At 41.2% G+C, this 20,004-nt stretch overlaps 1 protein-coding gene across 2 annotated transcripts in view; it reads right to left on the reverse strand.

Annotated features, from left to right (window-relative positions):
- MED12L (mediator complex subunit 12L) overlaps positions 1-20,004 on the reverse strand; it is a 343,991-nt gene that overhangs the window by 17,006 nt on the left and 306,981 nt on the right. For both annotated transcript variants that reach the window (XR_010664265.1, XM_065943498.1), the window contains exons 37-38: positions 17,926-18,082; positions 13,563-13,774 (exon numbers count right to left, since the gene is read on the reverse strand). Coding sequence is in view for 1 of the 2 variants with exons in the window: in XM_065943498.1 (XP_065799570.1) it covers positions 13,563-13,774; positions 17,926-18,082 (369 nt within the window). In the remaining variant the exon portion in view is untranslated. The remainder of the gene's footprint in view (positions 1-13,562; positions 13,775-17,925; positions 18,083-20,004) is intronic.

Raw genomic sequence — 20,004 nt, forward strand, 5'->3', positions numbered from 1 at the left:
AGGCATCTATTATATGCCAGGGACTAGGCTTCTTATTCCTATCTCCATTTTCCCACAGGAGCTCTGCAGGGAGGGAACTTAGCCCCCATTTTCTTCAGGCAGGAAACGTCAGGCTCAGAGAGCTTAGGTAGCTTAGCAAACTCACCCGGTTAAGCCTGGCCAAGCCCTTAGCATCCACGTGAGCCTGCCTCCACAGCCCAGGGTTTTCTCATGATGATAAGATCCTTCATATGTGATATCAAGAATGAAAATATTTAAAATTTCATCTGGCACTTATTCTTTAGGGACATATAGCCTCTTAAATTCACCCCAATAAGAAAATAATCATCTTTATTAAGACTTGTTAGTGAGATTCTGAAATGAATGCAGACATCAGCATTTCTCTCTGATCCCCACATATAAAGTCACTTGAGGGCATTTAAGAAACTTTGGCCTCTCCTAAGGTGACTGACCACACATACATGGACCAAACATAAATTTCTGAAAGTATCTACTATGGTATCTATACATAACAGCTTCAACAAGAATACAACATTCCAGTGTAGGGTACCATGATGCTACCCTGAGATTTTAGCTGATTAATTTACTAAGTGTAATTATATCTCTATTTCCTTGCTGTTGTGTTCAGTCGCTAAGTCGTGTCTGACTTTTGCGACACCATGAACTGCAGCACGCCAGGCTTCCTTGTCTTTCACTGTCTCGTGGAGTTTGCTCAAACTCATGTCCGTTGTATCAATGATGCGATCCAACCATCTCATCCTGTGTTGCCTCCTTCTCTTCCTGCCCTCGATCCTTCCCAGCATCAGGGGCTTTTCCAATGAGTCAGCTTGTCGCATCAGCTGGCCAAAGTATTGGAACTTAAGCTTCACCATCAGTCAGCCAGTGAATATTCAAGGTTGATTTCCTTTAGGATTGACTGGTTTGATCTCTTTTCTGTCCAAGGGACTCTCAAGAGTTTCCTCCAGCACCACAATTCAAAAGCATCAACTCTTTGGCGTTCAACCTTCTTTATGGTCCAACTCTCACTTCCATACATGACCACTGGAAAAACCACAGCTTGGGCTAGACAGACCTTTGTTGGCAAAGTGATGTCTCTGCTTTATAGTACGCTGTTGAGGTCTGTCGCAACTTTTCTTCCAAGGAGCAAGCATCTTTTAATTTCATGACTGCGGTCTCTGTGTGCAGTGATTCTGGAGCCCAAGGAAAAAAAAATCTGTCACTGCTTCCACAGAAAAATACCCCAAGCTCCCTCTAGGGGAGCACATGTCACGGCAGTGTGGCCATCCGGAGCATACAAAGATCGCCCTGACCTATCCAAGTAGCGCTCAATCCTCCAGACACTAAGCCCGTGAGTCATTGAGTCAACCAGATCTTTACATGACACGTCTCGAATCTGTGCTCGCTGACAGCATCATCCAAAGTCCCTGAAACATACTGCTGTGCTTCTTGGTGGGGGCAATATATGTAAATTATCACTTTTACACAAGAAAAGAACAATGAATTATTTGTGTGAGCTAGAACCCTGAGATCCCTAAGACCTAAGATCCCTAAGATGCCTAAGACCTGAGATCCCTGAGATCCATTTTAGACCTAAGTGGTCTAAAATGCCCATGCCCTTTTTTGGCTTGGAGGTAAACAAGTTAAGATCTACAGATCTTTTTCTAGCTCTTCACTTTTCCTTTGCTTCCTAAAGACTCTTATAGAAGAAACTGACTCATATGTGGGGGGACAGGAGGACCAAAAACACTACCAGGGTGAGTATCTGAGTTACTGGGCAACACGCTTTTATTGACAAATAGTTGAGACTGTGGAAATTTAAGAAATATGCATTGTAAACTATTTCCATTCTTAAAACCACAAAATTAACATTCAAGAAAAAGCATTATAACTTTGAAAACAAAGCAAGAAGGGATAAAAAAATTTCTATAATTCGTGCATTCTTCAGTGAACCATTTTTAGTCCAAAGGTAAACTGCTTATTTATAAATAGACTGTGTTTCTTCCCAATGCTATTTTTTGCCCAACTCATTCCTTAAGTGCAGGAGGTAAGGGCTCTAACTTTCAATAGTTTCCCTGAGCAAATCACAAATAGCTCACATCAGCCAGCACTCCCTTAGGGCTTTATAGTCCTATTTGCCCTGAATGAAAAATATCCCTCTTGTCCCAAACTGAAATGACCTCCTGCTGTTATCTGGTTTTTCCCAGCATGATGCCAGGAACAAATGACTTCAATTTGTAGAGATATTCAATCTGTTGAGTAAAGATTAGACGACCAAGAAGTTCTTTAGTAACTTTTGTTTTTGTTGTTATTAGCTGCTCAGCTGCATCTGACTCTTTGAGACCCCCAGACTGCAGCACGCCAGGCTTCCCTGTCCTTCACTATCTCTTGGAGTTTAACTTAAAAGATGCTGAAATGAGGACCAATCCTCCAATGTGGGAATAAGTAAGAGAACTAGAAATTGGAAGTTAGTAAAAGACTTAAGATATTAATAGGATGGTTTTGCTGCATTCAGGAAGGAACTACATAAGTATCACCCAAACTGAGACAGGCCAGGGGAACAGGGCAGAGACCACTCCTGGCAAATCATGACTCAGGGTCACCTCTGTCACATGTAACCTATTTATCTGCTATTTTCCGAAAACTATCTAGGCTTTATTTGATTAAAACAAAATCAGTTCCTAGCACTGTATCTGGTATATAGTAAGTGCTCAATAAATATCTATTGAGGAAATCTAAGATTTAATTTAGTTTATCTGCTGAAGAAGAGATCCAGAGGTAAATTGAGATGTATATCTCAGCATAAATTAGTTTACCAAGCGCCTTCCAAGTGCCCCATGTTTTTGAGTATCATCTTTTGTTTTAGTACCTAGAGAGTAGCTCAACTGCCCTCCCATTCCGCTTAACTGAAACAATCAGAGGCAACATTAAGATCACGTTTTTGTGAGTGTAAAGGGCGGCTCAGGAGGCTGGCTTCTGATGGAGAATTTGGGTCCAGCTAGGTGCCACTCTGTGCTCTGACTTCAGCTCCCCTGGCTCAGGTACCCGATTTACAAGTGCCGAGGGAGTAACAGACAGTTAACTGGGCAATTCTGACAGCTCCATGAACCCATCTCTACCCTGTGACCCAAGGCAAATTCCCACAAGATAAATTTACCTTGTAAATTCCTACAAGGTAAATTCCTCCCATGCTTGATTTTAAACACTTTTTTAGGTTTGGCTCTGGATAAGAAATAGCAATCCATTTTATTTTCTAAAATTTCCACTTCCTAAAAACTTTTTAAAAAGCTGTGATGTTCAGTAATGCCTCTTCTTCCTTGCCTTTATAAGAACAAGTCTCTCTCTCACTGCTTTATTTTTCAACAGACATCGACTGAAAACCTCCTGCATGAAATGAATGGATGCAGCAGGTTTAAAACTTTTTTGATAAATCATCCTCAAAGCCGATTTTCAATCTTCTGGGTCTTCTTCATTAGTTCACCCTCTGAGTCAACTACTGAGAGAATGTGAGGCTCTCTTTCTAAAGGAGAGTTGGTTATGACTCCAGGGAGCAGACAGTAAGCATTACAATCAGCAGCACTTCAGGATCAGGAGACTTCTCTCCACGTTGTTCACTAGTAATGATATTTTCAAATTCCTATTTAGTCACTTGCCAATGCTATTAAGGGTTGTGAGGAGAGAGAAGTGTACCTAAAACACCACAGTCAGATTTTGTGACTCTGGAAAGGCTGTTTTGTGTTTCTGAAAATGCTGATTTAGGAATAATAATAAAGGTCACCCAACGAGAACCAGTGGGTAATGTTTCAAACTACTTCTTTGGAAGGTTCTGAGCAATGGTGTCCAAGGTGAAACAACAAACGGTGTGGACTAGAAGCTTCGGCATCACATCACACGGGTGTATTCTGATTGCAGACAAAGATACACAGAAAATTCTTTAATTAGAAGAGGTCTTGCTGACCATTGTGCTTGATTCTTTCATAAAGCTTTCACATCAAATACAACTCGTCTGGTGATCAATTAACAGTAACATTAACTACTGGGACAAACAGGTTCATTTTGAAATAAACACTTCAATAATAAACCTCAACAACAATAAACAACTGTTAAAGTGCTCACAAATGATGAATAAAGCATATTGATTAGTCGAATATATGCATTCATTAAATTTCTAATATTGGAGACTATTAAAGAAAGATAAGAATAGTGAAAAGGACAGCAAAGATATACACAGACGTTTCCATTTATTTGAGTGAATATGTAGGTTATATATATCCCTTTAACTTTAAACACTTGATGAACAAAATATTTTGTCTATTTTTTAAAAAGTAAAATCAATGCTAAATGCAAATTATACTGTTTAAATTACATTATCATCTGAACAATAATTGCCCTACAGCAAACATAAACTATATGCAAGGTATTTTAAAATTTGATAGTTTAATTCAAGTTTTTAAACAAACAGAAACTTTGCTTGCTCTCTGTACACTACAAACATCAGGAAAAACTGATTAAAAAATTGATTGTTTTCAGAAAAGTCTGCAAACCTTCCTTTGCCTAAAGAACAATTAATGAAATTGCCTACATGGCAGTATTTCATCACCTAAATATTGTCAAAGTTGTATTTGCAGTTCAGGATATTTTCACCAATGTACAGAAAATGTTACCCATTAAATTCATAGTGAAACAAGTTGACTTACATTCACATCTGAGATGTGTGCTCTGTTTTATTCTAACGCTTCTTGAGTTTATGTTGTGGGTTGGCTACGTGATATAGAAACCTATAAGTCATTTAATGCAAAACATGCATTCTTAGCTAGCCCAGGCAAAGCGGTGGAGATGAGATCTTATGACATGCATGCACAAGACCTATGCTCAAAAGGAAAAAAAAAAAAATCTTCTCCATACCGGAAAGAAAACAGAGATGATAGGTTCTATTGAGAATTTAGGAAGAACCAGTGAGTGGGATGTGATGAGTGGGGCAATTTCATGACCACAGTTTTCATTATCTTGCATTGGCCTATGAGTCAGCATGCCATGCGTTCCTCCACTAATGATGTGAGTTACCACAGAGAGAAGGAATAGGTGGGTTTGAAAGTGGGGCTGAGAGGGTGGTGCATGAACTCGCCTATGTCCCCAAGCCCAGGCCACGAGCGTCCACTGGTTTCTGTACCATACGCGTATGTGATGGGAAGCACGAGGCAGTCAAAGGGCACCACTTCCAGAAATAAATTCTGCTGAAGTGAACATGGGCAATGCATTCATGACTTTTGTGTCACGGTCTCAAACGTAAACCAAGTGAGTGACAGTGAAATGAAGGCTGCAATTATTACCAGCTATAGAGGAATAACCTGCTTCTCATTTTGATGTTCAAAGAGTAATGCTACAAACGTTTACTTAATTAAAAAAAAAAAAAGAAAGACGGCAAGAAAAGAAAGTATGAGCGATGACAGCAGGGGTGTTACCATTATGTTGTCAAAGTCTTCCAGAAGGGAGACAGCAGAGCTACAGAAGTCCTACAGAAAGGGGACAGCGAGAAAACGGCAGACAACACAGATAAGATTCTTCAGCCTCATGATGTGGGCAGCCAAACACATGAGAATCAGTTCATCTTAAAACAACGTTTCAGGGAGTCAAGGCTTAAAACCCCAGGCCCTGAGGCTCATTCGGGTGCGGAACCGTCTCACCTGGCCGGGGCCCAGACAGGACAAGTCACACACGGCGCAGTAGCGCCGCCTGGGGGTTAAACGGCACAGACAGGACGCAGACACGCCATCAGACCCAGGTAACCTCCCAGATCAAACGCCTGCCGGGCCCCCAGTGTGAGCCAAAGGGTGCCCAGACCTTCCCGGCCCAGAATCGGGGCAGAAGAGCTCAGGACATTGGGGTCACACGAAACAGACAAGACAGTAAGTGAACAATTCATGTATTATTGGAGGAGGTCATTAGATCGCTCCACCGCCAGTAAGTGCAGCATCACTTTAACCACACATTCAATCAACCAAAATAGACAAAAACTACTTTTAGTGCCACTAGTGTTTACATGCTAACAGGGAATCTGATTTATTAATAAAAAGGAAATTCCACACTGGGGAAAAAAAATTCCTCTTTTTCAATTCAATGATTTCCTTGCTTAATCATTTTTATAAACGGATTCCAAGTGACGTTTTGTTTGAGATGTTAAAGTTTTTCTGTCCACTGAGTTTTAGAAATAGGGATGACATAAAAAATTCACAACCTTAATTGAAAAAAAAAGCAGTTTACTATAATAAGAACTAGAAATCACAGGAGGAATTTCCCAAGCCAATAATATCTATTCTCTTTTAGGGGTTAAGTACATAATTCATTGTATCTATTCATCTGTCTTATATCCAACTTAATCACCTTTGTGTGAGTGCTTCACTTTCTCGCCCCTTACCCCTATCTTCTCTCCATTCATAAAAATCAAGCTGTGTACACTATCTTCAGGATCACTATATTTGCACAATTATAATTTCAGAAAATGACATGGGCACCTTCCTCATTATCCAAGTAAACAGGGAAATACCAGCTATGAAGTAATAAGCAGAGCATCCACTTTCCTGTACACAGTTTCCACCCAAGGAACAAAGTGATAGGTGTTAGGACATATTTACTAGCTCAGTGGATTTTGTTCTCATAAGTTCATTTTTGTCACTGAGAGGTATAAAAATCATAGTCTCTGAGTAAGTGCATCAAAGATTCTTATCAAAACTCAAGATTTGTTTCAATAAGACTGATCTGCATGCCTTTAGCAAATAAGAACCAAATTATTTTGAAATATGTTCAAATTATACAATCTGGTAAACTGTAGAAGGGAAAATTTAAATAGCTAAAAGAATTATAAAACATGCCTAAATTAACAGGTAATCAGAAAGTGCAAATTAAAATGTCATAATACAATACCGTTTCACCAGATCTGAGTGAGAAAATATAAAATTTAATCAAAGTTTTGTGAAGATGTGGAGAAAGTAAAACACTCATTTATAACTGATGGGAATCACCACCACTTTGGAAATTAAATCTCCACTTTGACTTCCACATACATACCCTAAAACTCTGCACAAGCAGAAGAGGTATACAGAAATGTTTACTGCAGCATGGGTAACAGGAACAAAAAAACTGGAAATAACTCAAATGGGCTCCATCAATCTGAGAGGCCATGCAACAGGCAGGGCGTTGCAGGGTCACTTCTGCCAAGGTGCTAACAACTCTGGAAGGCTCCGACTCACTCAGTGTCTTCATTAAAACCTTAGAAGCGTGTCAGCTGCCATTATTGCGGGGAGCCCCAGCCCCGTGCTGGAGACCCAGACTCCCTGCAGAGAGCGCTGCGCTGGTGCGGGGGCCTGCTGAATCCCTCTCTCCTCCACACAGTTTCTGGGAGGGTCTCCAAGCCTTCTCTGAGCCCAGCCATGCTTGCTGGCAGGGGCAGACGATGATAAGGCTTTCTGTAACACGCTGCACTCTTCAGTTCTCACCCAACACTAACAAGAGAACAAGCAAACCAAGCGCCAACTTCAGGATATCCAAGTAACCATGTGCTATAACTGAGACAGCATTTCTGCCTGGCAGAAATCCTCCTCTTTAATGTCATGAATATCCTTGGGACTCATTACTTCTAGCCAGCAGTGAATTGCTTTCTTCCAAATCTGCTCAATCAAATTAAGATAAACATAACTTCTGTCTGTCTTTCACTGGACTCTCAAACTCTCTAGCATTATTCCAAAGAACACAAGATGACTGTGTACCCTGAAAAGCAGAAATCAGGATTAAGTGATATCATAAATCAAGGCAGAAAATTAGGTCCTCTTCCTGTGTCAAAGCTTAAAATTCCCTTCAAAACTCCCTTCCCTAGAAGGTTGATATGGTGGGGGTGGGGAAGAAAGGTATCTCCTATTCAAAGAAAAATATGCGAAATAATAAAAAGGTAACTGGAAAACAATTTAAGCAGCATTTGGCATTATTATAACCAAAATTCGGGATTTTACAATAGTTCTCATGAGATATGTGGGAAATAAAATACAACAGTGATACCTTTAATAGTGAAACTGGAATCATCATTTTAAAGTTTGTATCACAGAATTTAGATGGTAAAAACATAATGCTCCAAGAAGCCAAAATGACTATTTGGAAAACTAAACAATGCTTCTTTCTCTTGGTCTCTTCTACTGTGTCCACTAAGTACCAGTCATAAAGGGACAATGAATGTAATTGTGCAAGTAAAGCATTGGATGTACATTTACTTTTAGTCCTTAACATATTTAAGAAAACAAAGATGATTTTTATGGGGCAAGGATTTCCTCTGAAATAATACAACCATAAAATAATACTAACAAAACAGTAACAGGAAGTATGGCAGCTGACATTTTTTGAGAACACACTATAACGTAGCCACTGTTCTGAGGGCTGTTACATACGTTAAATCATTAGTTTCACAAGAAGCCTATGAAGTAAGTATCACATTAGCTCCATTTTATAGATGAGCCTCTAGAGCAGAAAGATGGCAAAAATCATGACCCTGGGTCCCATTTCAATAAGGGACACTGAGTAAGGAATGGAGGGAGAGCATTTTTACTTTTCTGGATGAAGACTGTAACTGGGAAAAATAAAAACAAGTTTCCTCGCCAAAACATCTTCATGCACGTCAATATGCACTAAAGTCATAAGAAAATACACTTGATTCTAGTAAGTCATTGCATCAAATAATCTGATTAACAATACCTAACAATATCCGTGCTATTTTATATTGAGCACCATTTTTTGGGCACTAGAGTTAATATACAACACTATTAATATACTCCTGAGGAAATATAAGATGGTTCATAACAGAAAACTGCATGACCAACTGAAGCTGATATATTCAGCCTCTGAAGCAGAATCAGTTACTTTATAAAGGGACTCTAGTTTTCCTCATGCACCATCTAAGGCGAGAGATTCCATTACACATCAACTCTCTCCAGTAGATGGAAAGAGGCTAGGATGACTCGGCCACGTCTGAGACATATCTGCAATTCAAGAGCCTGGGCCTTCTCTGCCCCATCTATGTGTTCAAAACGAGCGTAGTGGAGGTCACTGTTGGGAAGAGTTTCTGGAAGCACTCAAAGGAAGAGCTACAAGATGAATTTGTGGATAAAAATCACATTGCTAAGGATTAAGGTTGCTAAAGATGCTCCAGGGTTGGAATTCCCTTGGTGGTCCAGTGGTTAAGAATCTACCTGCCAACATATGAGACACAGGTTCCATCCTTGGTCCAGAAAGACCCCACATGTCATGGAGCAACTAAGCCAGCACGCCACAGCTACTAAGCCCGCTCCCCCTAACGCCTGTGCTCTGCAACAAGAGAGGCCACTGCAGTGAGAGGCCAGCCCACTGCAACTCGAGAGGGGCCTCTGCTCGCTGCAACTGGACAAAGCCTGCATGTAGCAACAAAGACTCAGCACAGTCAACACAAATCAATAAAGATTTGTTTCAGGGCTCTGGAAAGAGCTGCACAAAACATGAATTCATTCAATAAACATCTCATAGATTTCTACCCTCTGCTCAGTAAATGTAGTGATACAAAGTGTTATAAAGACCCAATGCCTGAGCTAAGAAGAGAGGGTCAGCTAGCAAGTGCGGGGTAGGGTGTCATTGTACAACCAGCCGAAGGAGCAGTCACATCCAGGGTTCGGAGGAACAGGCTAGTCTCTAAAAGGATCTGCCATGATACCAAGATCAATTTTGAAAGCTAAGATAATTTGAAATTCTCCATCAAGCTTGTTACATTTAAGAAATTGGATATCTGTAAGTAGCCAAAAACTGAGAAAGAAAAAAACATAAGTTTTAAACAGCTAGAGAGAATCACATTTTGGATATGCATTTAACTTGAGAAAATGTTGCTGCCAAAATCAGAATTAACTTTTCTTACTCTGAAGCACAGGGGTCAGCAGTTACTAGAAAACAGCTAACTGCATCAAGAATAAAATATGAAAGCAATGTATCAATATCAACTTATGTTCCTTATAATTCTATACCTTGAGTTTTTAAAGATTACATGACAATTTGTTTTCTGCCACAATACCATATTTAGCTAGAGTCTATGTATATTAATCCATGATCTACTGGGAGAAAGAGAAGGCGCTAACATTTCCCTCAGAACCTCCTTGATGCAGGTATTCTAGAAATGCTACATACGATCTCATCTGCTCTCTGGAGGACCACTCCACCCTGTGTCTGCATCATGTATGCATTCCTCTTCCTTTAAAGAATGCTATTTCTCTTGATTAACCAACACTTAAAAGATTGATGAGGTAGGGGGAAAAAAATGCCTGCTTCTGTTAAAAAAGAATATAGGAGAGTAGAGGTGACTATCGCACAGGCATACCTTGGAGATACTGTGGGTTTCGTTTTAGATCACAGCAATAAAGTGAATGCTGCAATAAAAGTAGGGCCTCGCATGTGGCGCTGGTGGGAAAAAAAAGAGCCTGCCAATGCAAGAGACCCAAGAGATGGGTGTTCAATCCCCGGTTGGGAACATCCCCTGGATAAAGTGAATCATCTGAATTTTTTGATTTCCCTGTGCATGTAAAGGTTATATTTAAACTATACTGTAGGACTTCCCTGGTGGTCCTGTGGTTAAGAATCCACTTGCCAATGCAGGGGACATGGGTTCGATCCCTGGTCCAGGAAGATACCACATGCCGCAGGGCAGCTAAGCCTGTGAGCCACAACTACTGAAGCCGGCACACTCTCGGGCCCAGGCTCTGCAACAAGAGAAGCTCAAGGACCACAGCTAGAGAGTAGCCCCTGCTTGCCACAGCAAGAGAAAGCCCAGGTGCAGCAATGAAAACCCAGAGCAGTCAAAATTAAATCAATAAAAAATTAAAAAGTAAACCACACCATATTATCTAGTAAGTGAGCAACAGTACTGTGTCTTTTAAAAACTATGCTTTAATTAAGATATACTTTATTGCTAAAAAACTAACCATCTGAGCCTTCAGAAAGTCACAGAAATAACACAGATCACTGATCACAGATCACCATGACAAATATAATAATAATGAAGGGTGAAGTATTGCAAGAACTCCTAAAATGCAACAGACTTGCTCAGCGCAGGGCTGTCAATCTGTACTTACTACAAACCTCCCATTTGCAGGAAGTGCAGTACCTGCGAAGTACAACGGAGCAGAACGCAACGAGACAAGGCGTGCCGACACAGTCACTGCCGTGCGGTTCAGCTCTTACTACGTGAAGAAATGACTCCCGACTTCTCAAGGGGAAAAAGAAAAGAGAAATCTAAGGTGTGATAAAATTACTACAAAAGAATCAGGTAACAAATTAGCAGCTAATTCCTGTTAGGAGAAGCTGTGCGACCTCAGATGGTATACAAGAAGGCCACGCTAGGTCGCTTCCGCTGTGTCAACTCTGTGCTGACCCCATGGACCGTAGCCGGCCAGGCCCCTCTGCCCATGGGATTCTCCAGGCAAGAATACTAGAGCGGGTTGCCATTTCCTTCTCCAGGGGGTCTTCCCGACCCAGGGATCTAACCTGTGTCTCTTCAGTCTCCTACACTGGCAGCTGGATTTTTTTTTTTTTTTTTTTACCACTACCACCATCTGAGAAGCCCATAAAAGAATAGAGTAACAGGTATTTTTGAGTGGCGTGAATAATGGGGTCCTATAGGTACATTTTAGGTCATAAATCTGCCTCCAAATATGCAAAGACATTTTTGAATACATGAAGATTTCTCTATTGAATTCTCTTTTAAAAAAATTCTTTTGCTTTAGGGAAAAACTGCTTCTCATGGCTGATACCAGGAAGTGAATTTTTGAGGACAGACGTTTCACCTATAACCAGGCTGGCAAGCTGCTCCCCAGTGTTAAGAACCACTTAGAGAAATTCAAAACTGAACTCACCAGTAACAGTTTGAAAGTTGGCTATTAATAAGTCAAATAACACCTTGTGATAAAAAGGTAGATAAGAAAAAAATAAACATACTTATTAGAAGGTAAATTTTACTTAGGCTTCTATTACTTTAAAAGGGGGCTGAATTTATTCTAGTAGAGTGATTATTCAGCTTCCAGTAAATTTTTTCTCCATGAGGATTGGAAACGGTGGTGTAACTATTTTTGTTCATCCTCACAAAGAGCTAAAATCCCACTGAGGTTTTGAATGACTCCAAACTTGTTGCTTAGAGAAAAACCAAGGCTTTTTAAATATTTTCATCAAATTCTCATCATTTCTGTGTAAGAAGCAACTTGGGCCCATCTTTCCTAATACCCCGGGAGTCTGAACAATCAGATCTCCCTGGGAGGTCGGGGGAATCGAGCATACTGTGACTGCTATTTACCATCTTGTGTGGTTCAAACTAGATTGCTCTCTCCTGTCCTTCTTAAAACAAGGGTTTTAAAAAAAACATTTTTTTAATGGATCTCTGTTAAGACTACACACCTAGCCCTACCACTCCCATCCCCACATCACTAAGCGGAATGTAAGCTGCAAGCCGCACAATGCAGGCACGTCTACAAAGTTACTCCAAACACAAAGGCTACTTCTCAAAGCGTTGGCATTCCCTGCTGATTTGAAAACCTGTGGCTGTTCTTAGAGCAGGACGCACTTGTAGACTGGCTACTGCCTTTGTGGATCATAAAGCACCTTACTCCTAGGACTGCGGTCAGATCTAAGATAATCAGTGCATGAGAGTGCAATGCTTACGAGTGTTGTGGCAAACAGTGAGTGCTCTCTTGGTGTTGGCAGCTATCATTAGCATCATCAAATGCAATTTTCCTAAGAAAACTTGGAAAACGCAAAATGAATACAGAAACCAGAAGAAAAAGCCATATTCGCACTTCCTTCTTTCTGCTTTAATGTGTTTGTGCAGGTTTGCAGTTTCAGTCTGTACGATGTTTTGTGTGACTTCCACCAATGCTTTGCTAAAGAATCACTATTATCCAGAACGTTAAAAAAAAATTAGGAAAAAAATAAAGATTATTTCTATTTTTATAGGACATAAAAATAGAAATAATACAAATCAGTAATTAAAGATTATCCATATCCTGATTGTTACTTATAGTCTACTCTTTGCCTTCTATAGATTTTAGCCAAAAGTATAAAGCCAGAGTGAGGGCAATGTAGGAGAAAGCTGAAGGAACATCAGTGCTTCGGAGATACGACCTCAAAGTAATACAGCAAATAATGAACGAATCATTTAAGCGTAGCTCAAAGGTGCACAGAGTATGATGATAATTATAACAGGGAGTGAGGGCTCAGATAAGGTCAACTCAAGGATAAAAATCTTGCTGCGTGTAAGTGATCAGAAAATGATTAGCTCTTTGTTTTGTTTTCAGGCATACTTTTAACCAACTTAAAACATTTCAAGTTCTTTTCTGATCAACGATAATGGCAAAATACAAGGAGGGGAGAAGTATGCACAAACCTGCACCTGAGAGAGATACGTGCACTCACAGAGGTCATCAGGGATGCCCGCGCAGGCGCAGTCAGTCACGCGCCCACACCCACTCCTTGCTAGAGGAGCTAATGAAACGCGGAAGACACTGCCGATCTGGACAAACCTGTTGGAAAGGCCGCGCCTGGGCTTGCCTGAGAAGCCGCTGCTGCTGCTGCTGCTGCAGAAGCTTCATCTGTATCAACTGCTGCTGCGACGTGATGGCGTGCAGGGAGGGCGGCTGCATCACGGCCCCCGAGCGCCGCTGCAGCATGTTGGACAGGGCCTGCTTGGTGTTGGTGGGGACGAAGGAGCCCGCGGGGTCCAAGCGGGAGCCACCTAAAAGCAAGCAGAAGGAAGGGCTTTCTGCGCATGCCGCTGCGACTCTGCCTGATTTGATCAGAACACAGAAATCTCACCCTCTGAGCCTCCTTTCAGTGGCGCGCTGGGAGGCACAGCGCTGCCCCACCCTCTACCAATCTGAAAGACCAGTTACGCATCGCATAAATTCCAGACAACCGGGAGGGCGATGTCCAGTGAACTGTCCAGTGAACGACACTATTTGAATGACTTCTCAGAGGGCCCACTTTGCTCGGTAAAGTGAAACACGTGAGGTGCAGAATCCTTGGCACAATTTCAGAATCATGCGGGTTTTCCTTTACGAGGCCCCCAAGAGCATGTTGCCTTATGCTGTGCTAAGTCGCTTCAGGCGTGGCTGACTCTGTGATCCTAGGGACTGTAGCCCACGAGGCTCCTCTGTCGTGGGATCCTCCAGGCAAGAAGACTGGAGGGAGCTGCCATGCCCCCTCCAGGGGACCTTCCCGACTCAGGGACTGAACCCGCGTCTCTCACATCTCCTGCACTGGCAGGCAGGTCCTTTACCACCAGCACCAGCTGGGAAGCCCGGGAACACGTTACTTTCACGAGATGTGCTGCCTTTTGTGATGTATTTTGTCAACTGTGCTAAGCCAGGCAGAGAGACCCTTTCGATGTTCATGGTATTTAAGATTTTTTAACACAGCAAAATAAAAATGTCTGTTCTGTGGTAGAGAGGCATGACAATACTTCAAAAACTTGAAATGCTTGGAAACTTCAAATACCATGATTCCAAAGACAAAACACATCTTTTTTGAAGTGCATAACTAAAACAAATAAGAAACATCAATTATAGTGAGGCTAAAAAAAGCAAATGAAAACCTGAACATATTTGCATACATAATCTGTCAAATGCCTTTAAGAGGGAAAAAAAAATGACAAGATTTGCTGGTTTAAAATAGCTGCCAATCCTCAACTCATCATACAGTTTGTATTCTTTCCTGTATGTAAGAAAACTTCTATATAAATACCTTACAAATATTATACCTTTTTTAAAAGCACGTGGTATGATAGAAACAAACATTTTAACACTAATCACTGGAAAAGCCTACATTCTTTCAAAGACTCAGTATCAAAATGAGCAGTAAGGCTTATGAAGTCATTCAACAGCATCTGAAGAACATTTGGAAAAAAGTTAGAGGTCAATTTGAGTTGCGTGGCAAGGTAACTTTTGTTGAAGCAAGAACTGAATGTACACTAACACATATAAAGTTAAATGACTCATCTTATGCAGGACATACTTTTTCAAGATTAGACTGTGGTCTACTCTCTTTGAATTTTCCTAACTTTCATATAATCTTATACCTCTGAATCACCTATAGAAATAAGAATAAATATGCTGAACTCTGCTTTATTTTCTTATATAACTTTCTCAACTCTCACCAAGTGGTGTTTATTATTCACATATGTTTTCCTTATAAACTTTACTATCCAGATGTGTATACAGGAAAAAGAAAGAGATTGCTAAAGATGTGTGTGTGTTAAAGGTGTGTGTGTGTGTGTGTGTGTGTGCGCGCGCGTGCGTTGTGAAGAGCACCGTTTTGCATTATAAGAATGTGTGAATGGACTCCCCCGGTGGTCAGTGGTAAGGAATCCACCTGCCAACGCACAGGACAAGGGTTCAGTCTCTGGTCAGGGAATAGGGAAGATCCCACGTGCAGGGAGGACGAGGCCCACGCAGCACAAGCAGCGCCCGTGTGCCACAACCGCTGACGTCTGCGAGCCCTAGAACCATGCTCCACAACAAGAGGGTACCTCCGCTCACCAAAACTGGAGAAAGCCCCCATGCAGCAACAAAGACCCAGTGCAATCAAAGTAAATTTTAAAAAATGTATGAATGGAAGCAGGCTGTACACACTCTTCTTCAACTGCAGAGGATACGTAACTTTATGAAAATCTATTAAATCACAAATGTAAAATCCCCACAATTAACTGCTTTCCTCAAATTTTTTTCTTACACATCATGAACCATTAAGACTTCCCTAATACCCAAAGTCTCCCTACTTATGAACACCTTCTATTGTGTTCTGGGGAGAGGGGAAAGGGTATGTGCCTATATAAAATAATGAACCTTCAATTTAGAGACGGTCCTTGGGTTTGACTTCAATATCTAAAAAGTTTAAAAATGCTTAAATTCATAAGGACCTTGGAAGTAAGGAGAGAAGGTCAAAAGAGAGGATGAGAATGTATTATTTCCACACTTACTAGTGCCTTGAGAGTTTGCTCTTAAGAGTCCTTTGGTTAGCAAGGAGATCATACCAGTCAATCCTAAAGAAAATCAACCCTGAATATTCATTGGAAGGACTGTTGCTGAAGCTCTAATACTTTGGCCACCTGATGTGAAGAGCCGACTCACTGGAAAAAGACCTTGATGCTGGGAAACATTGAGGGCACGCAGAGAACGGGGCAGCAGAGGATGAGATGGTTGGATGGCATCACTGACACAATGGACATGAATCTGAGCAAACTCTGGGAGATAGGGAATGACAGGTAAGTCTGGTATGCTGCAGTTCATGGGGTCACAAAGAGTCGGACACAACTTAAGAGACTGAACAACAGCAAAAGTCTGCTCTTTGTAGTCAACATTCACTCACCCGACAGCCTGCTTTTAAGGCCCCAGCCAGTGTGGATGAAGCACAAGCTGGAATCAAGATTGCAGGGAGAAACATCAATAACCTCAGATACATAGATGACACCACCCTTATGGGAGAAAGCGAAGAAGAACTAAAGAGCCTCTTGATGAAAATGAAAGAGGAGAGTGAAAAACTCAACATTCAAAAATCAAAGAATCTTGGCATCCGGTTCCATCACTTCATGGCAAATAGATGGAGAAACAGTGGAAACAGTGACAGACTTTATTTTTCGGGGCTCCAAAATCACTGCAGATGGTGACTGCAGCCATGAAATTAAAAGACGCTTGCTCCTTGGAAGAGACGTTATGACCAACCTAGACAGCATATTAAAAGCAGAGACATTACTTTGCCAACAAAGATCCATCTAGTCAAGGCTATGGTTTTTCCAGTAGTCATGTATGGATGTGAGAGTTGGACCATAAAGAAAGCTGATGGCTGAAGAATTGATGCTTTTGAACTGTGGTGTTGGAGAAGACTCTTGAGAGTCCCTTGGACTACAAGAAGATCAAACCAGTCAATCCTAAAGGAGATCAGTCCTGAGTATTCATTGGAAGGACTGATGCTGAAGCTTAAGCTCCAATACTTTGGCTACCTGATGTGAAGAGCTGCCTCACGGAGAAGACCCTGATGTTGGGAAAGATTGAGGGGAGGAGGGGAAGGGGACGACAGAGGATAAGATGGTTGGATGGCATCACTGACTTAAGGGACATGAGTTTGAGCAAGCTCCAGGAGAGGGTTTCTTCCTGAGGCCTCAAAATGTAATATTCAAAATACAATTTAAAGAATCACAATATAACACAGAATGAGGAAAAATATTGTATGTTAAGAGTGGCACATCCTAACAAAATGCAGAGTGAAGTTTCAAAAGAAACTGTTTTGCAGAAACAGGCAAACTTTCATTTAGAGAAAAAATTCATTTCTAACTAAGAGTTTTGTTTATTTTTTTAATTTAGAAAATCTGTATCTAGATATAAAGATTATTTGGGCTTAAATCAAAGCAATACTAACATTTACTGTGATTTAGGAAGGTTTTATTACTGATATCTAAATCTATTTGCTGCACCAAATTTCTGAGATCGTACATGGTATGAACAATTTAAAATTCATAACATGAGGAAACAATAAAAGACACTGAAATACTGTCTAATCTTTTAACCTGTTGATAAGGATTATATCTGATAAAAGTGAATGAAATTTTCACAGCATAAAAGTTTTATCAGGTTTATATGTTACACCTGAGATACTGATCAGTGGCTAATTTCCTTCTAACACTGGATGAAAATTCCAAAAGTGACACATAAACTAGTCACTGAAGCCTTATTTCAGAAGAAGGAAGAAACTGAGTGGAGAGAATTGCAGAAATGTCCCGAGCACCCACTCACTCCCTGAAACATGCAAGTTCTGTAAGAGCGAAGAGAACCCCAAGCTGTTCCCTCCCCTCTTGGGGTCACCTGATGGTGACGTCGCTCTGCCCTCACTTACCTGGGGTGACGGGCTGGCTCTGAAGGAAGAAGCCGGGCTGCTGGGGCTGCCCCATGAGGCTGTAGCCCCACAGGGCGGGCTGCGGGTGGTGCGCCACCTGGGAGGCGACGGGGGAGAAGTTGGGGGGCCCTCGGTGCATGCCGCTCTGCGGATACTCCTTCAACACAAAGTTAAAGACCAAAGTTACTACTCCACACAACACACAGGTGACTAATGCAGACTCCTCCTGCTGCTTTCTTTGGGAGAGCTGCTATCCCAGCAGACAAGGTGGTTTTGATAAAGTGGAAGAAGGAGGGCGGGAGTCTCAATATATTCTCTGCTAAACACCCCTTTAAGTTAAAACTCTTGCTCGACTTAAAATGGACCTGGCTGCAATGGGGGAGATCAAACCAGTCCATCCTGAAGAAAATCCACCCTGAATATTCGATGCTGAAGCTGAAGCTCCAACACTTTGGCCACCTGATGCGAAGGGCCAACTCATTGAAAAAGACCCTGATGCTGGGAAAGATTGAGGGAAAGAGGAGGAGGGGAAGACAGAGGATGAGATGGTTGGATGGCATCATTATTGACCCAGTGGACTTGAGTCTGAACAAACTCCAGGAGATAGTGAAGGACAGGGAAGCCTGGCATGCTGCAGTCCATGGGGTCGCAAAGAGTCAGATACAACTGAACTGAACAACAACAGTGGGGGAAGATGGAAAAGGATCTTTTCCAAAATCTTCTTTTAAACACTAAAAGTACATTTAAAACACCACTGCTGACCATCACCTAGAGTAGAAAACGCATCTTCAGTTGCTGAGTCTCCTGATAATTTCATCTCAGAAGGCTTCCCTGATACCTTGGACCTGGATGAGAATTAGCCAGAAATGCACAGGACTTTGAAACTAGTCTCCGGCCTAGACAGTGTCTTAGCTCCAGCTTTCAAGAAAGCACGGTAAAGAAGCAGCCTCCCCCCACTCCACCCTCCCCCCACATCTTGTCCCCTCTGCCCTTTGCCACACCTCCAGCCCAGGACTTTCTCTTCCTTGGAGTAGGTGCAGAGACTCTAAGGATCACACCTGAATGTTTTCCCCACTGTTCCTCCTTCTCTAGCCATGAAGGATGAAGGAAAAATAGAAACTCAGTTCCCTGCAATATATATGACCGAAAAGAGGCAACTTCGGAGAAGTATGGGAGAAAAGGACACGACCAGGACTCGCTTGGGGGATGAGATGAGCTTGATGTCTTTTAAAGCATCTGAAAAGAACAGAAATCCAGCCATGTGGATAAACAGGTTAAGAGACCCAGACTGGCAGAAGTGGCAGTCTGGATCTTATTAAGCATCTTTTCCAAAATAGAGACACATTTGTTGAAAGGCTCCATGAGAAGAGGGCACTGACATTTAAGTCGGGATCCAAGAGGGACGGTGTTCACTTCTAGAATAATACTAATCACCAAGCTATCAGCTGAGAGAAAATGCCTTGGTTTTGACTTAGGTGGACAATAAGAGTAAGCAGTCATGATGACAGGTCAACAAACTGTGACTATTTCTTCCACTGCACCATAAGAACTCTTAAATCTTATAGAAAAACATCACAAATCCCTCTGGAGTATTTTTCGGGTGAATTTAAATGATAAGACACTTTACACATTGATTCTATAAAATTATGTCTAAATTACCATCTCACAGATTTCTGAGGTTTTCAAGAAAAGGTTATTCTAGATAGGGAAGGCTATCAGGGAAACAAGAGGTAAAACTGCTTTAAATTATGTTCACTTTCTCTCTTATAAACTCTAAAACTATGGTAAAGAAGTAGAAATATACAGGAGAGTAAGATGAAATAGTAAACGATGAAACCTCAGAATCATCTTATTAGATATGTTAGATAGGATCCTATCTGAGGAAAACAGTTATTACGTTAGTTTACTACAGATATCAACTGCTCAAAATACAAAAAATATTTTAGACATACCTCGTAATAAAAATACATACAAGGATGAGATTTTATTAGGTCAAAATTTTCAAGTGCTAAATTTGAGAAACTGTGAGACAGTGAAGGAGTAAATAAATATTATTCACGGGCAAAGCCTAAAATTAAA

The sequence above is a fragment of the Muntiacus reevesi genome, chromosome 8 (genome assembly GCF_963930625.1).
Source record: "Muntiacus reevesi chromosome 8, mMunRee1.1, whole genome shotgun sequence".
Classification (NCBI taxonomy): Eukaryota; Metazoa; Chordata; class Mammalia; order Artiodactyla; family Cervidae; genus Muntiacus; species Muntiacus reevesi.